At 47.2% G+C, this 25,731-nt stretch overlaps 1 protein-coding gene across 1 annotated transcript in view; it reads right to left on the bottom strand.

Annotated features, from left to right (window-relative positions):
- The window catches only part of LOC119465878 (ATPase family AAA domain-containing protein 2-like), a 62,807-nt gene that overhangs the window by 25,385 nt on the left and 11,691 nt on the right, over nt 1-25,731 (bottom strand). Inside the window, 11 exon segments of the mRNA XM_049657864.1 lie at nt 363-555; nt 3,616-3,736; nt 7,748-7,952; nt 10,476-10,688; nt 13,624-13,872; nt 14,145-14,293; nt 15,217-15,358; nt 16,938-17,154; nt 19,499-19,610; nt 22,391-22,715; nt 23,807-23,914. Of these exon segments, the coding sequence (XP_049513821.1) occupies nt 363-555; nt 3,616-3,736; nt 7,748-7,952; nt 10,476-10,688; nt 13,624-13,872; nt 14,145-14,293; nt 15,217-15,358; nt 16,938-17,154; nt 19,499-19,610; nt 22,391-22,715; nt 23,807-23,914 (2,034 nt within the window).

Raw genomic sequence — 25,731 nt, 5'->3', positions numbered from 1 at the left:
TATAGGATGGGACAAGTGATACGGACAGGATAGATGCTACCGGAAAGCAAAGCACTATGCTGGCTCTTGAATGCCGTCTTTCTGTCTTGAGCGCATTATGGCTGAAAATGTTATTGGATTTTAAGTTCTCTCAGATAATGCCTTTCTTTCATGGTCCCCTTGAAATATATGAACAGGTTTCTACTGCATTCCAAATTTTCCAAATACCGATTCTCCAAATGAACAGAACGCGAATCACCGAGTCTGACCTTTCACGAATTTGGCTGATTTTCGAAATTTCTAACACTTGTGCATCCCTACCCATTACTGACCACAATGGAAAATCAGATTTGGAAAAAGATAACAATGGGGTCAAGTTATACCTGGGCGCAGGCCTCCTCGGGTGCACGAGCTGTGACAGAATGGAGCGAGGGCAGATCTAGCCGGTGCAGGGGCAGGTGTTCCAGCAGGTGGAGGACTGCAGGCGCCACGTGCGTCGTCTGGCCGAGGCCCGGGCGGCCACAGATGAGAAGGCGGGGCCGGTGGCTGGTACTGCGGCTGGCAGCAAAGCGAGACCTGCGCACGGACGAAATATTTGACACTTAGTTGGACAACACTTGACTGCAAGGTGCTCTCGCTGACACTCCCAGGCCTATTCTTCCACATACACAAACATCCAGGAAAGTTGACAGGATAATGACCTCCCCAATAGTCGAACTGGTAAAGCACTGCATGCCTAAATCCCGCAATTTTTAGTGTTATGTTGGCAACCTGTAACTTGCCGTCTCGATCCAATCCATAGACAAGTCAACCTAAGTCAGAACTTGTTTTTGCTTGGAATCGACGCAGTTTTCGCTGTGCTTGTAACTGGTTTTGATGCTGCAATACCCTACGGCCTTTTGCGGTTCGACTCCATTCATTCGCGGCGTTATGGCGACGTAGCGCATTTAGTATGACGGCCGCTTCGAGAGAAGAGCAATTTTGATGGCCGAGGAACTAGGAAAGTCCACCGTGGCTCAGTGTTTCGACGTCAACGAGTCGACAATTTTGCGGATGGCGGGACCAGCAGCAGGCCCTCTTTAAATGCGAGGCCAGTCGGAAAGACTCTGTGGAACTTGAAGTGGCCTGGTACTGACGCATAATGAAATGGTTCTGCGGACTTTTAAGAAGTACTTAAACCTCAAACAAGCTCGACGGCACGGAAGGTGACTTGATTCTTGGGCAATCACTTTTGGAAATAGTTTCGCTTCCGCGAGACTTGGCTCGTCCCGGAACCGAACCCCTCGAAGTATACGGCCGACAGCTCTCTGGCGTTGATAGCAAGCTTAGGACAGCGCCAGAAACACTTGTCAGGGACGCTTTCAGTGCCGAGTCACGCGAAATTTTACAAAAGTGAAACTATCTACAAAAGTGATCGTCCGAGAATGTCGCCCAAGGAAAGCTTCGTCGCCCCTTCAGACAACGGAGGTTTAATAGCGATTCCCTGAATAAAGGTACCACTTTTCCCGTTCATCTCGCGTTACATTCGTGGTTTTATTTTTTTTATTTCGAGTGACTGGAAAGTCACCCTTTGCGCTACCATCGCAGTCACGTTACATTCGGGCAAATACGGTATTGCACACCTGTTATCAGCTGGCTGCAGTGTGCTCACGTGCCAGCCTGCGCCTGCTTAGAGTTCTTTTTTTTTCCCTCTTTTCTTGGGCAGTACAAGAGGCGTCATACAAGGCGGGGTCGGTGGAAAACTGCGTGATATAATCGAGGTTTTTAATGCATTATTTGTATGGGGGTTTTGCCGGGACTAAACCAATTCGTCGTAAATGCGGGTTGTCGCATGACGAGGCGACGTATAATTAAGGTTCCACTGTGCCTAAAATTCGTATCACCCCCCCCCCCAAAAAAAAAAATCTAAGGGGGAACACGGCAGTGAAATGGCACCATCAATCAATCAATCAATCAATCAAATTTTTATTAATTCACAAAAAGGTTTTGCAGATAGAAGTATACAGGAGGAGGTCCCATAGTAAAGACTGAATTGGGACCTCCTGTTCATGGTTAACATAAAAGTTACAATGGCAAGAACGGTAGCTGAATGAGTACAATTGCAAAAATGATAAATAATAATACAGACATAAGTGAATAACGATATTAATAGTCAATAGTGTATCGGCAGTAATATAATAAAACTAGGTAAAACTAACATATAAGTGGAGGGAAAAGAAATGGGAAAAAAAAATTAAAGAACAACTTAAGCAACATGTTGACGTACATAAGAATGGCAGGTCTAAAACGAGAGCGGGTTATACAGTACACTATGTCACATACATATCACATGACAAAAAATTTTTCAATTCATGGCAAAACCTATGGGCTTTCTGTAGTTTTATGACAAATGGTAATGTATTCCATGATGATATGGCTGCAAAGTGAACGGTCTGTTTGCCATAATTAGTACGTACTTTGGGTAGAATGAAGTTATTATGAAGCGCGAAACGTGTTGGATTGGTGTTCGTTAGAGATGACATAGGAAATAGCGACAATGTGATCTTGTCATTTATTAGTTTGAAAAGAAAAGTGGCAAGGTTGAACTTGACAAGGGCGGCAACGTCAAGAATGTTATTTTCTTGTAGTAGCTGTTTAGCATTGGCGGTGTGTGGATTCGACGTGATTACTCTAATAGCCTGGTTCTGGATAGTTTGTAAGGGTTTTAGGTGAGTACTGTACGTGTTACCCCAGGAGGTTATGCAGTAATTAATGTGAGAGTGTACAAACGCGAAATAGAGTGAGAGCAACACAGGTCGTGAAAAGAACGGACGTGACCTAATGAGAATTCGTATTCCATATGATAACTTTTTTTTATATGAGTTATATGGTGCTGAAATTTTAGGTTACAGTCAATAATAACACCTAAGTAAGTGCATTCTTCACTTGCTGATAATAAATGGTTACCTATGGAAATGGGCGGAATGCATAGTGATGATTTATTTTGGGATGAGAAGAGAAGAAATTTTGTTTTAGTGGGATTAATGGTAAGTCTATTCATTTTGCACCATCCTAACAAGTTATGAAGATCAGTATTGATCAGTACGTATGGGCTCGAATGTCATAATTTGGTGCGTTCCGAAAACCGGTTCGCAACTTGTGCAGTTTACCACGCTGTAGGCGGGCCAGGATTTTCGGTAAATTTCGTAGCATCCTGAAATTCATATCAGGCGTCATCGTATCACCGAGATCCTACTGCAGTCTTGCTCAAGGTTGCAATAATTGCAATCACATTGGTTGCAATCAAATTGATGCAGCAATAACAGTATTCTAAATCAGGAGAAGAGAGACGGCGCAAAATGCAAAGTAGTAACTCGCAGCTCACTACTCTTACATGAGGCAGTGGCAGCGGGCAGAGAGAGCACGGCGAGCAGGCGAAAATAATTTTTTCTAAATGTGTAACATTCATGTCACAAACTCGAACACAATGCGAGGCGAGGCGCATTTCCGAGGCTATAAATTTATTTTAAAAAAAGACATTTATGCAAATATGGTACATGCACATGACCTTGTGTTGGCCAAGAAAAGAACAGAAAAATAGAAACTCCTTCAAATGCAGCACGCAAGAAATGTTAAAATGAAGAGGTGACCCCTTACCTGATGCTTGGAATGATGCTTTCGGTGCCCGCGACCTCCTCAGTGAGATCGACTGTAGAGTTGCAGACTCCGTTCATGACTTCATCATCGGAGACAACACTGCTATCATCGCTCTGATTGCCTGCAAAAAAAAATGAGGGGGGAAAAAAATTTAAAATATATATATATATGAAGCACACACTGAACTCAAGTTACGCAAGACCACACAAACGAAGCCAAGTCATCAGCATAAAAGGGGGTGGGGGGTTGTGGCAATAGAAACTATTTTTAGTTATTTATAGAACTACCGTATTTACTCGTGTAATGAACGCACTCGCATAATGAATGCACCCCTAACTTGTTGCCGTGAAGTAGGACAGACGCGGTACGATTCGGCGTCCGATATGGCATCCGGCGGGTACGATTGTGTCGGACGCCATATCGGACGCCAAATCGTACCGTGTGTCGCCTACTTTTATTGCGATAGCAATCATATGGACACTTTAGGCACATTTTTTGCCGTCAGCGCCAACGACCGCGGCCCTTATCTCCCGCGTTCGAGGGAGGAAAGCGGAGAGGAAACACGACATATTCCGTCGTGCACATGGCACCGAGGGGAAGGGGGTGGCACAGCAACTGTGCATTGAGCAGTTGCTGCGTCAGGGGCTGAGTCAAGGTGCGACGGCGGCTTATACTTTTGTGAGTGCTCCGTTCTCGCCACTCAGTTTGCGCTGAAGCGATACGCGGAACGAAGGTCACTTCGCTCACTGTTTGCTCACGCCAGCGTGTTGGCAGCAAAGTGTCCGCAGTCATCGAGTGTGATGCGTTCATGCTTGCCTCTGTGTGCTGCCACCATGCTTGTTAAACAAACCTACACAGTTATCGAATGTTCGCAAGTTTATACGGCCAATAAGACTACTATCCTCACTTCGTATAGCTGCCTACGCATTTGCTACCACAATCGATGGTTCGCCTTTTGGGCAAAACTGGGATTGTTTTGCGACTTGTGGAATATTGCACAGGGCTGAGCGTTCGCTTGCATGCCGTTCAATTTGCGGCGTAGGAAAAAGCTTGCGGTACCTGCCTATTTCACATTTGACTTTGCTGCTATTTACTCGAGTCGTGCTTGTGTGTGGAAGACATTGCTGACTTGCATGCTCATCGAAGTTCAACATTTTATTATATTTTTGTGACATCAGTGGGCGGTAACATTTTTTTGTTGCTGCACATGGTGTTAGCCTGGCAGTCATTGCCAACAATCGGTCACCCGTCATTGCTGGCAATTCGCTATCTAGCGCTGGTGGTTGCACTTGTTGTGCTCGCCTTGTGGAAAGATGTGCATGATGAACAGTCTTAAACACGAGCGCATTTGTGCAGCTGAGACGCATGGAGCTCGCACACAGTCTCGACCATCCCACACCTTCAAGTCTCTGTCACAGTTCTTGTAGTTCACGACAAAGGACGTTTTCCTTCTGCTCTTCAACATTTAAATATATACAGTCGAATCTCGATAATTCGAACTCGAAGGGGCCCGGAAATTTGTTCGAATTAAAGAAAGGACGTATTTTTGAAGTATTCGAGCACCATAGCACTATGCACGAACGGTGCGAGTCGTGAAATATCGCGGCACGCAAGCGCCCACGGCGGCCATTGCTCGGTTCCCGATAACGGCAGCAAACGAAACTTCAGGGAGTGGACGGCGCCAGATGGCGAAGGGCGCGCGCGTGCGGAGACCGTCGAAGGTGAGGGAGCAGGGCGGCAGGGAAGCGGATTTGGCCTCGGCAACGCTGCCGCTTCGGTGGCTCCCCTCGCCCTCTCTCTCAGCTTCCTCGCAGCTCCCTCCCCTTCGACTGTCTCCGTGCACGCCCGCCGCCGTGCCGGCACCGCCAGTACAGCCGGCCGGCGCAGATTAGCCCGCTCCCTGAAGTTTCGTTTTCTGCCGTTATCGGGAAGCGAGCGTTTGCCGGAGTGGGTGCCGGCCCAGCGCCAGCTTAACTCGCTCCCTGAAGTTTCGTTGTCTATCGTTATCGGGAAGCAAGCATTTGCCGGTGTGGGCAGTTTCGTTGGCCGGACTGGGCCTCCGCCGCTGCGTTAAGGTGTCTCTCCTAAGCTTTTGCTCTATGGCGGTGTCGGAGCAATGCCGGTCGGAGGCACCGCCACGTTATTTGGCGCGCTGCTGAGAGTATTGGCGGTCCGCGGTATGTTCGAATTAACCGTCGCAAATGCTTTTGCGTTCGAATTACCGAGCGTTTTCGCTTATTGAAATACACATAACTTTGACAGGACCACAGCGTCAGTTCGAATAAACCGGCAGTTCGAATTAAGCGTGTTTGAATTAACGAGATTCAACTGTATATAGCACTAAGCGATCCCAGGCCTCTTGCCGGAACTTTGCTGGAGTGGCCAGCGGCGACTGACGCCTGCATGCTGCGGATTCAGAAGGCATTCCTATCTAGCACTGGTGGTTGCACTTGTTGTGCTCGCCTTGCGGAAAGATGTGCATGACGAACAGTCTTAAACCAGAGCGCATTTGTGCAGCTGAGATGGATGAAGCTCGCACACAGTCTCGACCATCCCACACCTTCAAGTCTGTCACAGTTCTTGCAGTTCACAACAGTGGACGTCTTCCTTCTGCTCTTCAACATTTTATATATATAGTCAAACCCACTAATAACAATATTCAAGTGCCACGAAAATTCCATTGTTATAACCGGGTTGCATGAAAACAAAAATAGGGGAATGGCAGAGCTGTTGTGAGAAAACTATAATGGCAAGGAGGCCAGTACCCCTCACCACCACCTTCCTTCATCCGGCTGCTGATTGTGTTGACTAACTGTTTCACTCTGCTTCCTGAGCGCTCTGATTGCGTGAAAAAAGTCGCAGCTGTCGGCGTTCAAGAATGGCACTGCGATAGTAAAAATCTGTTTATTCGGATTTCACGGGACCGAAAAAAATGTCCGAATTCATCAAAATTTCATTGAAAAAATCTTAATCACGAATACTACATCCAGAGGTCCGCTAAACTTTTTCAGCAAAGAAATTAAAAAAAAAAGGGCTCTGTCTTGCCCTGAGGTATCCATCTGGGAATCATCATAGTGAATTTCACAGTTCCAGCACCTTTTGAAAATTCTGCTGGCCTGGAATGAGAAAACCATGTGCACCATTCGGACATATTGCTGTTACTTGAGAACCAGCGAACATAACTGCACGAAATTTTGTAGTTCTACTAATGCTTTTTGCTATGAGTCTATCCCGAAAATTTCATTAAGATATCTCAATAAACAAAAAAGTTGGTATCTAAGGGTAGCCTCCCCCCTTAAGCCCCTATCTCTGCTGTTTATGGCAATATCAAGATGGCGGCGCTGCGTCAATGGAAAGTGGGATACGCGGTGCTATGGTGAAACAAGATTTTCTTCCATATTTCGACGTCAATGCATCGAAGAAATGCCATTTTCATGAACTACTACTGCGTATTCCTTCATAATATGGTCTGAAAATAGTGGAGAAAAACTGTATTAGGAAATTTAATCATTTGAAGAAATCGAAGATCTTATTGCCATGTCATCCCTTAATTACGAGTGCTTTAGCATTAATTGGGACTACTACTATGTTACCATTACTGTCTATACCACCTGCCATCTGTGCAGGCAGGCTAGAGGTCACCTATGGGACAAATGTTTGTGCCAAGAAGCAAAAAAACAATGCCACGTGCGCTTCAAACTATCGTTCTGACAATGAGGATATTCAAGATAATCCCGACAATGAAGGCATTTACTGGTGGACAAGGTCGGTGTTACTTAGCAAAAAGGGGGCAATGGCACACGAATGGAGGGGCTTTAATTGACAGCACTGAGTATGACATGTTGTGGATATTGGTAGTAACAAGTCCCCTGTAGTGATACTCAATCCCTTGTAGATAGCGATACCCTGTCCACCGCAGCTGGGTTGCAATCTTCGTCCAAGTACAAACAAATCCCCGCGACTCTCTGTTGGCACGAAAACACGGCAAGCCGGAAAATCAAGGGCACTTTCATTTTGTCATTCCCGGCCTTGAAAATTTCGATGCGCGGACAAATTTGCTTCAAGAGAGAAGACCATCAGCCCTGGGTGCACTAACCGGCACTCCACCGGGTTGGGGGCCCGTGCAACTAACCGTCCTGGCCGGTGAGCCGCTGCGCGATGGACGACTTGTGCAGGCCAGCGGCAAAGGCCTTCTGCATGTACACCAGGGCCTTCTCCACCAGCGGGCACAGCAGGGGCCGCACGGTCGTGCTCAGCGGCCGTGCCGGCGAGGCGCCGCAGCGTTGGGAGGCCGGCACGATCTTGCGCATGGCTCGGTCATAGTCTTCTGGCAGGATCTGCACAGAAGCAGCACAGGGATGTGTCCACCATGTACTAACCATCACCACTAACCTAACCACCATCAGTGGCCATGGCCTTACGCTGCTCAGCACGAGCGAATCAGAATGCGCCATGATACGTCACCGCTTGCGTAAACGGCCGAGGCGCTGGGCTGGATGCATCATGGCTGCATGCATGGTCGCTGCGTTTGCGTTCGCCGCGATGGATACCGTATCTGCCGCTGAACCTTGCAACGAAGAGCTCGCCAGGAAAGCAGGACTGCATTTCAGCGATATTCAGTGAAACGGAGCGCGAAATGATCCTCTGTGCTCGAGCGGTAGGTGTTTCCGCGTGCGATGGCGGTGAGCCGCCGGCCGCGCCAGCGGAATGCAGAGCTTCGTTTTCGTCGATGGGGGGGCGAAGCGTCCGGTCCGCCAGGCGACGGTGTTCCCGACAGAACAAGCGTAGAAAGTTGTGCACGTACTCGGTATGGTTATTTTGTGGCTTTATTTAATAACATTCAGCACTCACCGAGCCGCCAGTTTGCTGCTGCAGCCCCACCGGTAGGAGGTTTGATGAAGGCCGCATTGAGGGAACAGCTGCTCGAGAAAGGACTGGCCTCTGGGGCACGCCAAGATACTTTCCGAGGGCAAAATTATACACATAATCCGAGGGCGAGAAACGCAGAGAGCACACCATCGGTTTCTCTGGCTCTTGGATCTGCACAGAAGCAGCACAGGGATGTGTCCACCATGTACTAACCATCACCACTAACCTAACCACCATCAGTGGCCATGGCCTTACGCTGCTCAGCACGAGGTCGCTAGTTCGATCCCGGCTGAGGCGGCTGGATTTCGACGAGGGCGAAATGCACGAAACGCTAGGCTACTTAATGGTTTTGTGCGAATATGCTCATTTTCGAAGAGTAGTTTCGAATATTACGCTATTCGATATTCGCTTCGAGAGCAGTTGTAATATTCGTGCTTTTCGAAGTGTTGCCAAACTCACGGTCGCGAGTTTGTTTACTGTCTAATAATCTGTAAGGCACGATTTAGCAAAACTGTATAAAAAAATTATGGTGGGAGTGGGAGCTTTCACAGTCAACGTCCGATTTTTTGGACTCCCTGGGGCCGCGAAAACGTTAGGAAAATCGGGCGATCCGAAAAAAATGAATGCATGTCTTTTATTGCCCCCAAGGGATCAAATCGCCACAGGCTCGTGCGAAATAGCTATGAAGGCCTGCCAGTACACTTGTTAGGCATATCGCTGCTCGTAGTGATAGGAGAAGCGGGTGCACGCGTGTGTAATTAAATAATACCAGTGGTGGTCCAGCCAGTTTAAGCATGGGAGCAATTTTTGGAGCAGAAAAAAAAGCTCTTCTGTAGCAATTTAGGAGCAACCAGATTAGCATTTTGTAGCAGTTATGTAGCACAAAATTTTGCGTTTTGGATCAGTTGGATCAGGAGAAAACCAAGTGCATGACATTTGGTGCAGCTCATTACTACTACACAATTGTTAAGTACTTCTTTACAGCAAATGGACACAAGCAAGAGAGACTGACGCAGCCATTTAGCTCACGTGCCCAGAGCAGAAAACGTTGCAACCAGACTTTATTTGCCTATGTAAATAGCACTTGTAGACTACTGAGAAGTTTTATGCAATCAAACAATTTTGTGCAACAACAATGCCTAGCCGCGGGCCCGAGGAGCCGACGCTCGATGTGCTTAGTTGCGCAGCCCGAAGTGCCGATGCGCGAAATGCCTAGCCGCGGGCTCGAGGAGTCGACACTCGATGTGCTTAGTCACGCAAATATTCAGCCAAAATCACTATTCACTTTTAATTCCTTTCGAACTCAAAATCCACTATTTGCACAACCCTACTACGTATAGATTTAGCTGCATACTAAAGAACCAACCCCAGGTATTCACAATTCATTCGGAGTCTCCCAGAACAGAGTGCCTCATAATGAGATTTTGGCTTTGGCACATAAAAGATTCAGAATTCCATTTTAATGTTTAATTGTCCGCTATGCATGCAATAGCGACAGAAAGAACCCAGACTACGGCGGCGTTCACATCTGGCAATAGACGAAGGTTGTGCAAATTATGTTGACACCACCACCTGACCAGGACCACACTGAAATGTCTTGCAATTGGTGTTCTTGCCTACTTGCATTGCCATGTAAAATAAATGCCAGCCTATTTGTCATATTAAAGCTTCCACTGTATATTCATTCACCATCAGCCATTTGCTACGCATCATTGAAATTATCAATTACTACTAATGGCTAGCATTCAGAAGAGGATGCACGCACAGTAAACACTCGTAACGAAGTCATCGGGACAGGAAACCGACTTGGTTATAAGCAGAATTTCGCTAAAAGCGGAGGAGCTAAAGGAGAGTCACAGTGGAACGAGAAGATCAGAAACTACAAATGAAGCTATTTCGTTACAACGAGAATTTACTGTATGCGACAATGCTGGCCAACCCTCGCTAACAACATTTCCCTGCATGGCTATTAGTATCGCTGAAGTGCGCACCTGCACCGTGTCTATGTTGAGCTGCAGCTTTTCCTTGGAAGCATAGATCTGGGGGAAGCTACGCCTCAGAGCCACCAGGGCAGCCTCCGAGCAGAGGGCCTTGAGGTCGGCCCCACAGTAGCCGGTGCAGCGAGCAGCCAGCTCCGAAAGTAGCGCTTGGCTCGGGGCCGGATGCCAGTCGCGTGTGTGGATCTGGAGGATGCTGAGGCGTGCCTGCAAAGAGTAGCAACGTAGAGGAAAGATTGAAGAACACGGACGAGGAGGCTTTAAAAGGACAAGAGAAAAATTAGTCGAGATGTATTAGTGAAAATCTCTCCTGCAATACCAATAAAGTTGCTCTTACTGTAAGAAGGGGCTTGGTAAGAAAAAAAGACTTAAAATTAAAAGATGGGTGGCAATGCCGCCTTTCACACACCAGCTCACTGCGACGTCATGAATTTCGATGCCGTCTCGTCGAGCACCTATGTTTTTATCAGTAAAGATGGGCTACACTGTACTTTAAAGAACCAAAGGCCGAATATAGCAAGTTTCGATAGCTTTTGCTACATCACAACGACCCAAATAAGAGAAAATACTTTGAAATCTGAGACCTCACGCTTTTGTACCGGAGGAGTCCGCATTGTCATAGTCATCAGTGGAAATTTTACATGAATTGAATGACAGCAACGCCGGAACAGTTTGTGCCGTGCCAATTTGTGCTCGGTGCTCGGCACCCTTCAAAGCCTTTAGTCTTGCGCTCATCAATGACAGTTCTTACAAGCATAAAGCTTTGGACACTTGGTCTCTGATAACTTTGGTTGAGAAACAATAACAAGGACTACTGGGTCCACTCACACACTTAGCTCGAAGAGAAACTTTTTTATCTGACTACAGCACGAAGATACAAAGGAAACCCACACAGGTTTCTCAGTAACAAAACTTCCATATTTGAAAAAGAAAAAAAATTTGTCCTGGTGCGGGGATTGAACCCAAGGACGGTAACTTTACAGGACGGTAACTCTACCATCCGAACTATCCGGTAGTCTAGCAGATCCCAGAGTGAGGCCATATTAATCGACAAATGAAAGCACAGGGACACTGGGCCAAGGACGGTAACTTTACAGGACGGTAACTCTACCATCCGAACTATCCGGTAGTCTAGCAGATCCCAGAGTGAGGCCATATTAATCGACAAATGAAAGCACAGGAACACTGGATATGCAAGTAACAGCCCAAAAAAGACCTAGGTTTCAATCCTCGTACCCTGATTACCGTACTTACTTGATTTTAACGTGCCCTCGATTGTACACGCACCCGTTTTCCGTGACCAAACAAAAAGGTACCGCGCACCTCACACTTTCATACAGAAATACAACTTTGTCTCATTTGGAAAAAACAAGATTTAATCTCGATGCACTAAAGTTGCGATAATAAAAAACACACACACACAAGGAAATGGCTTATCTTGGCGCCAAGATTGTTTTCACTATGCCGGCAAAAGTCACGTGGGGCAACAGGCATCACTTGTCGTTGCTGTCAGACAACTCCTTATCGCTGTCAACGGACCAAAGCATTTCATCCTCGATGCTGTCCATGGCATTCGATATCCTACTTTTTTTAAAGGCCTTGCTGACCATGGCGGACGGTATTGTGCACCACGCATCCTTCGCCCTTCCAGTGAAGTCTTGCAGTGAGGCACGCTTAATTCTATCACTGGGAGTGAATTCATGGCAGCCACTCACAAGCCATTCGGTGTAGAGCACCCGAATCCTATCTTTAACCGGCTTGTTCAAACAAACATAGAGCGGCTGGAGCTGTGATGTCATGCCGCCGGGTATCATGACAAGGTCGGTGTTGCATGCAGCGAGCTTGTCCTTGATGCGCTTGTTGAGATGGCACCTGAACGCGTCGAGCACAAGCACTGCACGCAGGCCCAAACTGCTGCCGGGTCTGATCGATCGTGATCGATCCAGTCGGCGACCAAGTCCGTGGTCATCCAACCTTTGTCATTCGCACACAATCACGCCACTCGGAAACACGATTCCTTTCAGGAGCGTCTTACGTCTGAATATAAGATACGGGGGGGGGGGGGCAGCTTGTGTCCATCCGCAGTGCAACAAAGCACTGTGGTGACTCGTGTTTTTTCGTGGCCGGAAGACAACACGCGTACTTGCTTCGCCCCCTTCTTTTCAACGGTTGTGCTGGCAGGCATGTCGAAGTACAGCGGTGTCTGATCGGCATTTCCAGTCTGACCGAGGTAGCAGCCGTTGCTGCAGCGCAAGCTCAAAACGAACCGCTGAAAACTGTGCAGCTTTTCTTCATATTCTTCAGGCAACTTCTGGCATATCCCCGTCCGCTTTGAAGAGAAAAGCCTTTTCTCTTCATAAAATTTGACAGCCAGCACCTGCTCGCTTTGAAGTCGCTTCGCGTAAGCCCTGTTTGTAGGGCTAACTGCATCGCCTGGACTTTGAGCAGATCGGTCGTCACGGGCCACTGCGCCGCTCGCTGCTCTTGAACGTATTCTGCGAGCAGCTCTTCTATTTTGGCGAACCGGCCCTGCTTCGGTCCGCTGAAACCCTTTCGTGTAGCCTTGCTGGCGAAAACCCTCTCGTTCTGCTTGCACCAGTCCCGCACGCAAGTTTCTGGAACTCTAAATGTGCGTGCGTGATGCGGCCCGATTTCCGCCCGTCTCCGCACACATGATGATTTTCCTTTTAAATGCGCCATTATGGTGAACTCGGCGTATCTTCGCTGTAGGCACGTCCATGCTGGTAGATTAAACGCAGAAAACGGGTAAACAAACCTAAGCCCATGTGCCAGAGCACACGGAGGACGCTATGGCAGCTAGGCATAGAGAGCTAGGCTTGACGTGCGCATGAGGCGAGGCGGCCATATTGAAATGCCGATGGCGATATGGTAACGGAGATTTTGGGTCGTACTCGATTCTAACGCGCACACAATTTTTGGACCCGATATATCAGAAAAAGTGTGCGTTAGATTTGAGTACATACGGTAATTTCAACTGCGAAGCTTCGCTTTTGAGGAACCCTTATGGGTCTTCCTTGTAGCCTCGTGCTATAGAGTCCAGGTGCATGACACTCTTCCCCTTCCACAACCCTTACTCCACCTGGTGGGCTTCTGCAGAACTTAGTTTGCCACACACACTTACCTTGTGGCAGGGCAGTGAAAAGTGGAACTCGCGGTCGAAACGGCCCGGCCGCCGCAGAGCAGGATCAATGGCGTCGATGCGGTTGGTGGCCCCGATGACGACCACCTCGCCACGGGAGTCAAGGCCGTCCATCAGGGCGAGCAGCGTGGAGACTATGGAGCTGTGGATCTGGTCCTGCCGTGTCGACCGCACGGGTGCCAGGCCATCGATTTCGTCAAAGAAGATGATGGACGGACGCATGGAGTAGGCCTGTGAAGCGTCCCATGAAATCACTTGAGTATTAGTCAACTAAAGAAATGTTGTGTAACTAGCACACAACACAACTGCCAAGAACTATAAAATTAGCTGCTGTTGGCATTCTCAAAGCAGCAATGCCTTATGGTGGATCAATTAATGCGTACCATTCATTCCCCTGAATGACGGCAGCGCCACATTTCCGTCTAGTAATTTTAGCAAGCAATTGTACATTTCAGGCCACGAGTGCCCGAACCTCCGCGGCAATCTCACAGTCCCGGCCTCACCTGGTCGAAGAGCAAGCGCAGCTGTCGCTCGGACTCGCCGACCCACTTGCTGAGGCAGTCGGCGCCCTTGCGCATGAAAAAGGCCACCCGCGAGTCGCCTCGGGCGCACTCGTTGGCAAGCGCTCGTGCCACCAGAGTCTTGCCAGTGCCTGCAATGCATATAGGCAATTTGTGGCAACCACAGAAAAACAAGAATGCTGGCGGTGGAGGGAGCCCACAAACAGTGCAATGGGAGCCTTCATAATGTGATTCTCTAGGGTCGTGACAGCCTATGAAAGGGCCTTTGGCCCAATAAACTTGAAGGCCTGCTACATTTAGCCAGTGAGAATCAAAATGGTAGTCCACCAAACAGGCCACACAGACAGACAGACTATATACTGACATCAGCACTGTGAGAACATATGAGGTGCTAAAGCACAAAGAAACAGTATTGCTTTTAAGAGGATAAATGCTTGTTTTATGCTGTGGCCATATAATGCCACAAACATCCCGGTTACTCAGGGCCCTTTGTATGCTGCCGCACACTGGTGGTTTAAAGGCCGACAGTTTCATCAGAATCCCCTGATCATTAAATTGCAATGACAGGAGGGCAAACACGCACTCCACCCAACTGACTAACCCCCTTACTACAGTCAAACATTATAATGAAGTCACATCCGACGCAAAGATGCCTTCATTTTATCCGATATTCATTATAAGTGCATACTCGCTACAGTGAAATGATACTGGCATTAAAAATGTTCGAGTGACTCGATTATATTCATAATGTTTTATAGCAAGATTCAACTGTAATTACCTTTCCACACACATTTGTTCACATGGTGCTACCTGATTACACCGACATCTTTTTCTAAAAGTGTCTCTCTACCTGTGCTGAAATGCTGCACATGCACACTAAGAAATACAAATAAGCAAGCACCTAAGCTTTTGTAACACTGCACCTAACTCTGCCCAACATAAAACTGGCACAGCAATGAAAAAAATAAAATTGACCCGTCGCGCAACGTTGTCAGAAATAAAGAACGAGCGAGTCCCTGGTGCAATGCACTGCGATAGAGGCACAGGAGCTTACCAGGGGGTCCGTAGAAGAGCACGCCCCGCGGTGGGGTGATCTTGAAGCGCTCGAAAACTTCCGGATAGATTAGTGGGAACAGGATCATCTCCTTGAGCTGCTGAATGTGGCTGTCCAGTCCACCCACACGGTCAAACATAACCTGCACATCATCAGGCCCATATTGATCTTTCGCGCACTGAAGCTCGCTTGCAGGAGAACACTGATCGTGAGAAAAATGACAATTGGCTGACTTCAGCTATTCCACCAGCTCGGAACTCACTCACTGGTGACAGCAGGAAGCTCTCATATTGGACACCACTCAAGAACAACTACTTCTTTGTGATGCACATAACACTGTCTTCGTCTGCAACAGTGTCGCCTGTTGTGGCCAACAAAACACATGCACAGATCTTGCCACTTTCAGAGTGTGTACAAGCCACTGTACAAGGTACAATTTGTACAGTCAACCACAAAGTTTACGGACCACGGGATCTCGGAAAATGTTCACTTCCCGAGCAGCCTGTAGCAGTAGCCAGTAAAACTGTATACGACAATGTTGTTAGCATATTCTAGTCGAGGCCTGAAATGCAAATATCACACTGCGTTGTGAGGCTGGGGAGATATTCAGCTTATTCTCAGCTTTCATGGTCCGTAATATTTAGTGGTTGACTGTACAATGTACAAATTGTACAAACGCTCTGCACAAATTACCAAGTGCCAAAGCTGCGCGATAGCCCAATGGTCAGCACGTCCTGCTCCCAAGTGCACGTTACCACAGAGACACGAGCTCGAATCCCAGTGGTGTTGGTTAGCGAAGTCTTAGTTTTTACCAGAGTTGCTCCTAGAGTACCTACAACCTTGTGAATGTTAAAATTCGTCAATTCCCACAGACTCTATAGTAGGGGGTAGTGGGGACTACAGTTTAACCTCGTTATAACGAAGTCGTATCTGACGCAAAAATACATTCGTTATATCCAATATTCGGTGTAAGCGAATATTCGCTACACACTAATACTGGCCAGAAATTTTTATGTTTACTTCGTTATATCCGATAATTTGTTATATATGTGTTCATTAGATCCGAGGTTTGACTGTAGCATGCATTCTTTTTTAAGGTTTGAACTGAGCCCACATTTTTTGTGAGACACATGCACTTTATTAACAATGATTAGTGTTCCTCTAAATGGTGAGCCACCATAGAAGGATATTAAAGATGGTTTCCCTTCAGCAGCGTAGATACCATGGAGCATTGGGGCAGTCGGACAGATGAAATAAGGTTGGACGGTCATTCAGGGGCATTGCACAGGCATTGGAAAGCACATTACACTGCTACAAGAGGGCGATGCAGGTGCCATCACAATCTCTCTTTTTTTTTTATGCATTTTCTAGCAATCTTATGCCGCCTCATCATTTAATACCTTTAACACTTACCCGAGAACAGAATTTATTTTTTGTAATACTTTACGCTATATTCGAAAAACGAGCCCAAATCGGCAAACATAATGGAATATTCGGGAGAGTTGGTAAGTATGCTCTAGTAATAGGTGGTGCCCAAATTGTGACCCCAGCGACGGCTCTGCCACAGTAACAAAATCCAATCTCAAAGGTCATGCTGTTATGTGCCGCAAGCACCGATTGCAGGTGTTGGAAGCACATCACGTTTGCCGCGTTTTAAACAACACCTAATTTCAGTAGGAAGCTCTGCACAGCAGAGGCTCAAATTGGTATATGACACTCGCCTCCTTGTCGACTTGCATGGGGTCGACGTCAGCCAGGCTGGAGCCGATCTTGGCTCGGTCGCGGAGCACACCCTCGAAGAGGTCCTTCTCTTGGAAGTTGAACGGCAGGCACCGGTTCCGGGCGCGGACCATGCTGCGCGCCTTGCGCCGCTCGAAACGCCGCTCGTCGTCACTCGAACTGCTCGTTGAGGAGCTGTTGTGCGTGGCGTGACGTTTCCTGGGTCGGAATGAGCGACAATCTTGCTCAACAAGGGCAGCATTCAGCCATGCTTTCTAATAGGGCAGACTGTTACAACCCGTGTCCCCATAACTGTCGAAAACTTCAACTGAATGGGGTGTTCCCCCAGACATTCCCCCATAAGCATTTGTTTATTGTTTTCTCGATACCCTCAATAATTCAACATTCGCTGAACTCTGACCTTTTTTTTCTTCAGTCACTTGAAATTACAATTAACGAGGTTTTACTGTAGTGAAATTTACTGCCGCGCGAAGGGATACAGAGACAATAAATGGAAACTTCCGCGGACACAGACAGTCAAATGATTGAATTACAAGTGGCTGCTTAGGAACGCACCTCTCAAATCACTGACTAAGAGTGACCGCCAAAGCGGAGCAGCATCATGTTCCGTATGAAGTCCGAGTGCGATAAGATCCTATCATGCCCAACATGCAGTATGCTCAGGTACGAGCGAAAGCATGCAAGGGTGAGCAGAGGAGGATTGTGGTGGTTTCATAAGTGCGGTCTTCCTGTGTCAGCAAGGGGAAAGAGTGGGAGGGGAGCACGCTCACAGTAACGTGATCAAGTGCATGCAAGGGAGGGGGAAGAGAAAGTGGGGGGCAGGTTGGCACGCATCTCTCTCTAGAGAGGCCGTGGCTGCGCACGGCTAACCACGCAGCTGAGCGCACACGCAGCCTGCGCGCCCTGTTTTAGATGTACAGTAATATCTCGGTGTCTTGAAAGCGATCTGCGACGTGCGCAAAGTGTGCGCCCATGCCGGCCTCATCTTCAACACGATCTGCGATGTTGACAAAGTGCGCCTAGTGCCAGATAGCTTTGTATGCGCTGTGCTTTCGACGTTTAGTTCACGTTGAAGCGAGAGACAGCATGAAGGTCAATTCACTCGCTGCTGCTACCGCGCTTCCTTACTCCAGCGTTTTGACAGAGTTCCCGCGGTGATCGAGCCAGATGTGTCCGTGTGTACCTGTGCGCGTGTGACACCGTGCTTGTTAATTGTGTTAGTAAGCGAATGCTTACAAGTTTGTACGGCCGATAAAACTACTATCCTTACTTTGTACAGCTGTCTTCAAATTTGCTATCACAATCGTTGCTTCACGTTTCAGACGAGACTGACTCTTTTTTGCATGGTCCCTTGAAAAGCGTATCAACGGGGTTCTACTATGCGTGTGCGTTTTCTTCTTGCCCAAACCATAAACAATTGTCTTCTGAAGGCGATCGTTGGCGATCGATTTACACATGCGCGTAAAAGTGTGCGCGCATAATCTCACGAATTTTTTCACACACCACTGAACGCCTCGGCATGTCGAGTGCAGGGTGCGTTTTGGCGGCCGTCGTGGCTGCTGCCGCGGTCGTCATTGCTGCAGCGGTCCTTCGTCTTCTTTCTCACTAGTCAAAGCATCAGCTAGGCTGCAATGTTGATTTTACCGACTATGATACATTGAGGTTTAACTGTGTAAACACACTTCATTGTATTGAGGTTCTAAATACATGGTGGTCTATGTTTTTGGGGATAGCAAACTTTTTCTTTTTTATTTATGGGAATAAATTGATGAAATTTGGCATGCAGGTGTGATTTGTTATGCTAATATCATAACTGAAATCAGTTTTGTGCTACCTATTAGTTTTCGAGTTATAACACTTGACAGCCTCTAATGGTCATTCAAAAATTAATTACACATAAGCCTGCCAATATTTTACATCAGCATGTTCACAAAGGCCCATTCTGTGCAATAAAGCTATTGGTATATTTTTGAAATGCCGAATTGAGCACCAAATTGTTATTTGAACTTTCCCATGCATATTGTCTTACTAACGACCTTTGCAAAAAAAAAAACTATTTTTATGAGGTGCAGATAAAAATGGACAGCTTTGTTGCATTCATCAACGTTTCAAGATTTAAGTGCAAATGACAGAATGATTTTGTCTTCATTCGTTGTGAAATGGCACTGGGATGACTGAAAGCAACTGCACAAAAAATTAAGCTGAGAAAACAGAGCTTGAAGCCCGCTTTTTTCGCAATTTTTGTTGACAGCACTCTAGGAAAGTGCTGTATTCCCGATTTCTATCGCTTATTTTGTTACAATATATCACCATGAGGTAAATGAAGGTCCGAGGATCGCGACAAATAAATCAGATAATCAAAAGTTTTGACCAATTTGACCACTTCAATTGCCACGTCCCCCCCCCCCCCTTAAGTCAACTCGCTGTTATAACCGATACATTGCTTTATGTGCTATAGTTGTAAGTGGACTGCACTGTATAATGAAGTTCAACTATGTTGAAAAGGTGCTGCAAGCACTGAACGTTTTTGGTACGCACTCACCTTCTGTACATGGGGCTCCTGTGGGCAGGAGAATGGTAGGAAGACCGGTTCCGCCGGTCGTGCTTTGGTGTGTGGAAGATGCTGGCTATCCGCTTGGACCGCTTTGTCTCCGCTGCACACAGGTCGATACAGGAACATTTGCAGCGACAACTCCACTTGCCACAGTTGAACAAACAATTTCCGTTGCAGTGCCCCACAAATAGAGCCACGGTGGGATATCTAAAATGGTGGCTACGATTAGAGTTTTCTACAATAATTACCGCTCTAGTAATTACTCTGGCGCTGCAATCGTTAAGCTAACATGGGAACGATGGGAAGTACATGGATTTGTCTGATCTTCATGCTTGTGGATTCAGACGCTCTTGTGGCTTTGTCTGCCTACACTGTCCTAAATTTCGAAGCAATCTATAGATTTCCAAGTGCAGAAGACTCCACAAACATGCGCAATCGCGTCTAGTTGCAGCGGGTGAGGCTGTTGAGGCAGCCAAAGCGAAACACACCAAGCGCCTCAACGTGCTGGCTTGCCCACGAGTAGGGATGGGCGAATATTCGGCGTTGTCGAATATTCAATCGAATAATTCTCTATTCGTTATTCGCTTAGATTCGAATTCAGGTATTCGATATTTTCAAATTATTCGGCACTCCCGAATAGGCAGCCGGGCGCCACGGACTGGCCGGCACAAATACACATCTTGGAGGCTATGCTTTACGTCATGGCCGCCATACAACAACTGTAAATCACGAAGGCACTACGTTTTTCCATTAAATAGCCGGAAATGTGCAACGCCAAAGGGCAAAAACAGGCCCTAGCGTCCAACCGAATCGAAGCGGCGGAGTCCGCATCTCCATAGTCATCAGCGGAAATCGTACTTGAATGATAGCAACGCCGGAACGCTCTGTGCCTACTTGTGCCTTTAAAGCCTTTATTCTTGCGTTTACCGCCGCGCATAACACCGCGTTGGCCGCAGGCTTTCATAATTGCATAGTCACCATCCATGATTGCGTCGATAGCGATCATGGAATTATTCGATCAAATTACTATTCGCTTCGAACCTCAAATTCACTACTTGCCCATCCCTAACCATGAGGAATTCACAAGGGCGTTCTGTGCCGCTTGTCAATGCATGTTTCCGTGGCATAATGGTTACAAAATAGGGCTTCTGAGCTAAAGGTCCTGTGTTCGAATCCTGCCATCAGTCAATTTTAATAAAGTTTACCGTATTTACTCGAATCTAATGCGCACTTTTTTTTATATAACGGGTCCAAAAATTGTGTGCGCGTTAGAAACGAGTACGACCCTAAATCTGCGTTACCATATCGCCATCGGCATTTCCAAATGGCCACCTCGTATGCGCTTCAAGCCTAGCTGTCGTAGCTTCCTCTATGTGCTGTAGTAGGCGCGCTTAGGCATTAGTCTACAGTCTGTCTTCCCATTTTCTGCATTTGCTTTATGTGCATGAAGTGCCGAGTTCATCATGATACCGCATCACGGGCGTTCAGAGAACCTAAAACTTGCGTGCGGGACTGGCACACACAGGAGAGGGTTTCTGCCAGCAAAGCAACACGGAAGGGTTTCAGTGGACCGAAGCAGGACGTATTCTGCGACGATCCACTTCGGCGATACGATCGCCTTGGCCCTATCTTGAAAGCGATCTGTGACGGGGAGAGAGGCCGCCGCGCGCTGTGGTTTTTGCCGTTTATAGTTTGTATTGAAGCGAGAGGCACGCTAGCACGAAGGTCAAATCTGTCGCCGCTGCTGCTGCGCTTTCTCACTCCAGAGTTTTGACAGCGAGTGTGCGCAGTCATCGAGCGAGATGTGTTCATGTTTGCTTGTGTTCACGTGATACCGTGCTTGTTAATTTAGTTAACAAGCGAATGTTTACAAGTTTATACGGCCGATAAAACTACTATCCTTACTTCGTATAGCTGTCTACTAATTTGCTATCGCAATCGATGCTTTGCCTTTCGGGCTAAACTGACTTCCTTTTATTCATCGCAGCTTTCGCGCATTGAGAGTAAATCTTCGTTTTTCCAAATGAGAGAAAGTAATTTCTGTATGAAAGCATGAGCTGCGCGGTACTGTAAAGGATTTTTTTCCCTCTCATGGAAAACGGGTGCATGTTACAATGGAGGTAACTTTAGAATCGAGTAAATACGGTATTTAATTATTTGTTACAGGGTACTTGTTGAAAATGACGAGTTTGCAAAGGACGAAGTTTAGGCAAATCCATGTACATACTCATCATTCCTTACACCTCCCGTAGACCGTAGTGCCCTAGTTCCCTCTAGTAATTGCATGAAACTCTATGGCTACAATTGCCATGTTCCATCACAGCAGAATTCAGGAACCATTCCGAGTCTGCATTACTTGGTGGCCCATGCCAGGGATACATTATTACGTAAAAAATCAGATTGTGCCGTAAGAAATAATTGTGAATCAGATTGTGCCGTCAGAAATAATTGTGAATCAGATTGTGCCGTAACAAATAATTGTGCTACACTTTTGGCTACTAGCATTACATTGGAGGTGTTTCATATATCAATCACATTCATGGTTAAAGAGAAAGTTGAATGCACGGAAGGAAGCTGCTGACCTCAGGTTCAGTCAAGTACATACTAAGCACTGACGGTAAATGATTTTTGGGTTTCGGAGATGAATCAAGTTCATCATACACATTAGCAGGGCAATATTACTTCGTTAAAACAAGGTTTCACGTAGGTGACTCTAAGGGAACTTCACTTATTATTTCGTTCAGCCTCCTGTTTTGTAACGAGGCTTCATTATATTAAATTTTAAAAATTATTTTTTCCCCTCTCCCTGCCAACGATTTCCACAATGCACGACTTACAGTACGAAACTCTTTGGTTTAAGTTGACAGGAGATGCACTTACCGACAGGCACTTGGAAGCGCTCCGTGACGGGCTTCTTGGGACGGAGGTGGTAGCCATTCATCACAGGCAGCTGCACCTCTTCTTCCTCGTCGTCGACGTCGCTGTCGCCCGAGACCCCCGAGCTTCCACCTTGCGGTTCAGAGTCGCTGGGGGCCACTCCTGCTGCGGCGGCTCTCTCGCGCCGGCGCCCACGCCGCTCCTCCGCGGCTGCACGACGGGAGCTCCTCGTGCGGAAGAATGGCTGCTCTTCTGCTGCCGCAGCCGCCGCCTGGTGTTGCTGGCGCGTCCGCTTCACCCGCGAGTACATGTCGTCTGCCGAGAAATGCTGCGGGGCAGTGTGGGAGGAACAGAAGTTGTCAAGTGCCATGGCGTCTGGGCAGCCCATTATTTCAACCAAGCCCAATACTAGCGTTTTGAGTACTAGCGTTCCATACTAGTGTTTCGAATCGAAGCTTTTGGCTAGAGAATTTAATACTTCATACCTTCGAATACTGATTACGGCTGAATGCAGTCAAATCTCGTTAATTCGAACTGCCACTGTGGTCCCGTCAAAGTTATGTGTATTCCAATGGGTGAAAACGCCCGGTAATTTGAACGTGCAAGCATTTGCGACGGTTAATTCGAACATACCTCGCTCCGACCAGCACTGCTCTGACCCCGCCGTAGAGCAAAAGCTTAGGAGAGACCCCTAAAAAAAACTGGCGGAAATTTCACCCTCTCTAACATGGCAAGGTTGCCATTTCTGCGTCGCATCGGAACACGTCCGTGTGCGTACCTACGTCTCAGCCACGCAGAGAAAATAGCTGTGAACCCTTCTCCTTTGCTCTATGTTCTAGTCGCGTGTTGACCTTGAACGCTGCGGCACAGAGGGAAACAGCGGCGGAGGCCCACGTCGGCCAGCACATTCTGCGCCTATCAGCACATTCTGCGGGACTGTTCCGTGAGAGGCTTCAGAGCAGGGCACCGAGATGGACGAACACGATCGTTCGAATGCACCATTCGTTCCCCAGCGAACAATTAGGCATTGGTGTCAGGCAAGGGGCGAACATGTTCAATCGACGTCCTGTCGTGGCGAATTGGACTTCAACTTGTGTGCCCATCGGCATAATCCACTGGTTGCGATTCAGCTAGCTGGCCTTATTGTACAAGAGGCAGAATACATGCTCTTCTGATTGTCTGCACTATCGTGCCGTCGTTCCTTTGTCTCAAGAGCACATTTGAGACCCCACAATACCTCAATTCATATCAAGTCCTTTACAAAAGATCTTCCTGGCAAATATATTCCTTGAAAGGCATCCCACCGCACTCATTCCAGAGCGCTGCCAAGATTCGAGAAGAGGTTTTTCAGGGCCCCCTTTTAACATTTGCCATTTGTGACCCTAGGAGGCAACATAGCAGCAGCTGATGAAATCTCACCTGCATCTCGGACAGGCCGAGACGACGGAGCTCAGCATTCACTCCTTTCTCGTTGCTGCGCTTCGACTCGAGGCTGTCCTCATTGTCTCCGTCTAAGGTCTCGGAGTCCTGCAGACAGCAAATGCAAGCCCATGAAAACCAGACAGAAAACGTGGGGTCATACCAGAGCCTTGCAATGCTCTTACTGGCCATGAAGCCTCACAGAAGGAGAGAGAGAGCTCTTTAAAGGGTCCCTGAAACGGTTTTTGTTATACCCCTAGACAGACGGTGCCACCTAGACAGCGCGCTATGATAACACAAGTATGAGTGGTTAAACCTTACCCTCCCCTCAAGCCGCGGCATTCTCCTGAAATTTTACACTGTGCGGCCATCGCTATGTTTCGCCTCCAAGCTGTGACGCATGTGTTTTCTACTTCCGGTTGCTTTGAACCGTGTGTTCCCACGTCTCTTTCCTATGCAGATTTTATCGTTAAGCCGTGGCTACATGGAGCGAAATTTAAAGATGAACTGCCCGCTGCGGCACTACAAAAAAAATTCGCTGGCTTTTTTTTTGAAGTGCTACATGAAGCGAAAAGAGGTGGATGTCGTCGCAGGCATTTGCCGCATTGCTGCGAGCATATATGCAATGTACAAACTTAAATGTGGCTGTTTCCGGTATTTCAGTTCGATAACCACCTGGTGACATTAAAATATCTACTATGTATGCTTGCGATCGGTCTCTATACGACGCTCGTAAGATTAACTTTGTAGCCGCCAGCAGAAAACAAAAGAGCTGTTGCTAACTTGTGAACCTGGTGTTGAAATGGGCTGTCAATAACATTGTCGAACGTAATACAGCACTAGTACCATTTATGTTCCTGCCACCAAAGAAAACATCGCTGCTCCTATATTCATGCAAGAACCCCTCCGCGTCCCATTGGCTGCCCCGTTGCCAGTGCTGTAGCATACGATCTGCATTCTCAGGCAGAAATGGGGCACTGGTTTGAAGAAACATCTCCATTTATTGCATTTTTCTACCTATTTCTAAGGGTACACAAAAGAAGATGAAAGAAAGAAATGACTACGCATAGGTAAGCTATTAAAAATAAGCTTAATGCAGCAGCATGTTTCAAATATTCCCGGTGACACAACATTGGTATCCAACCGGATAGCTTGACCAAATGATGTCATGGCCCCCACTACATGTAGCAGAGAACGAGGCGGTTGAAAACTCGGGGAAGCGAAGCATTGCTGCGATCAATAGCGATGCATATTTTAAAGACTTTGTAATAAATTACATGCTTTATGCGGAGCGCTTAACTGTGGCAATGATCAGAAGGACCTACCCAAACGACTTAGTACATTTGTATAAAATGGTCAAAATCATTGCAAGGTATCTTTAATTAAAGGGGAAGATTTTTGCTGGCATGCTACAACCACTGACATGAAACTCTGCATAGGAAAAGGAAACAAAATTGCAGGGTATAGTGGAAAAAAAACAAAAACAAATATAAAATGAGCAAGTTCTTTTTTCTGGGGTTTTACGTGCCAAAACCAGTTCTGATTATGAGGCACGCCATAGTGGAGGGCTCCAGATTAATTTTGACGACCTGGAATTATTTAACATGCACTACAACGCAAGCACACGGGCGTTTTTGCATTTCGCCTCGATCGAAATGCGGCCGCCGCGGCTCAGACAGGCCGGGATTCAATCCCGCGACCTCATGCTCAGCAGCGCAACGCCTCAGCTAACTGAGCCATCGCGGCAGGTGTAAAATGAGCAAGTAAACCTGATGATATTCACATGCGAGACGATGGAGGAAAATACAGGCTTTTCTATATCATAATAAAGTGAACCGTCTGCAAAGCTTTCCGAGAAAGCTAATTTCTGAGAGATACTGGAACAATAAACCCAAGGCTTGCCGCTGTTTTATTGAAGGGCAGGG

This window comes from Dermacentor silvarum, chromosome 10 (assembly GCF_013339745.2).
Source record: "Dermacentor silvarum isolate Dsil-2018 chromosome 10, BIME_Dsil_1.4, whole genome shotgun sequence".
In the NCBI taxonomy this organism is placed as follows: domain Eukaryota; kingdom Metazoa; phylum Arthropoda; class Arachnida; order Ixodida; family Ixodidae; genus Dermacentor; species Dermacentor silvarum.
The sequence above is the reverse complement of the archived record's forward strand: the minus strand, read 5'-3'. Positions and strand labels throughout refer to the sequence as shown.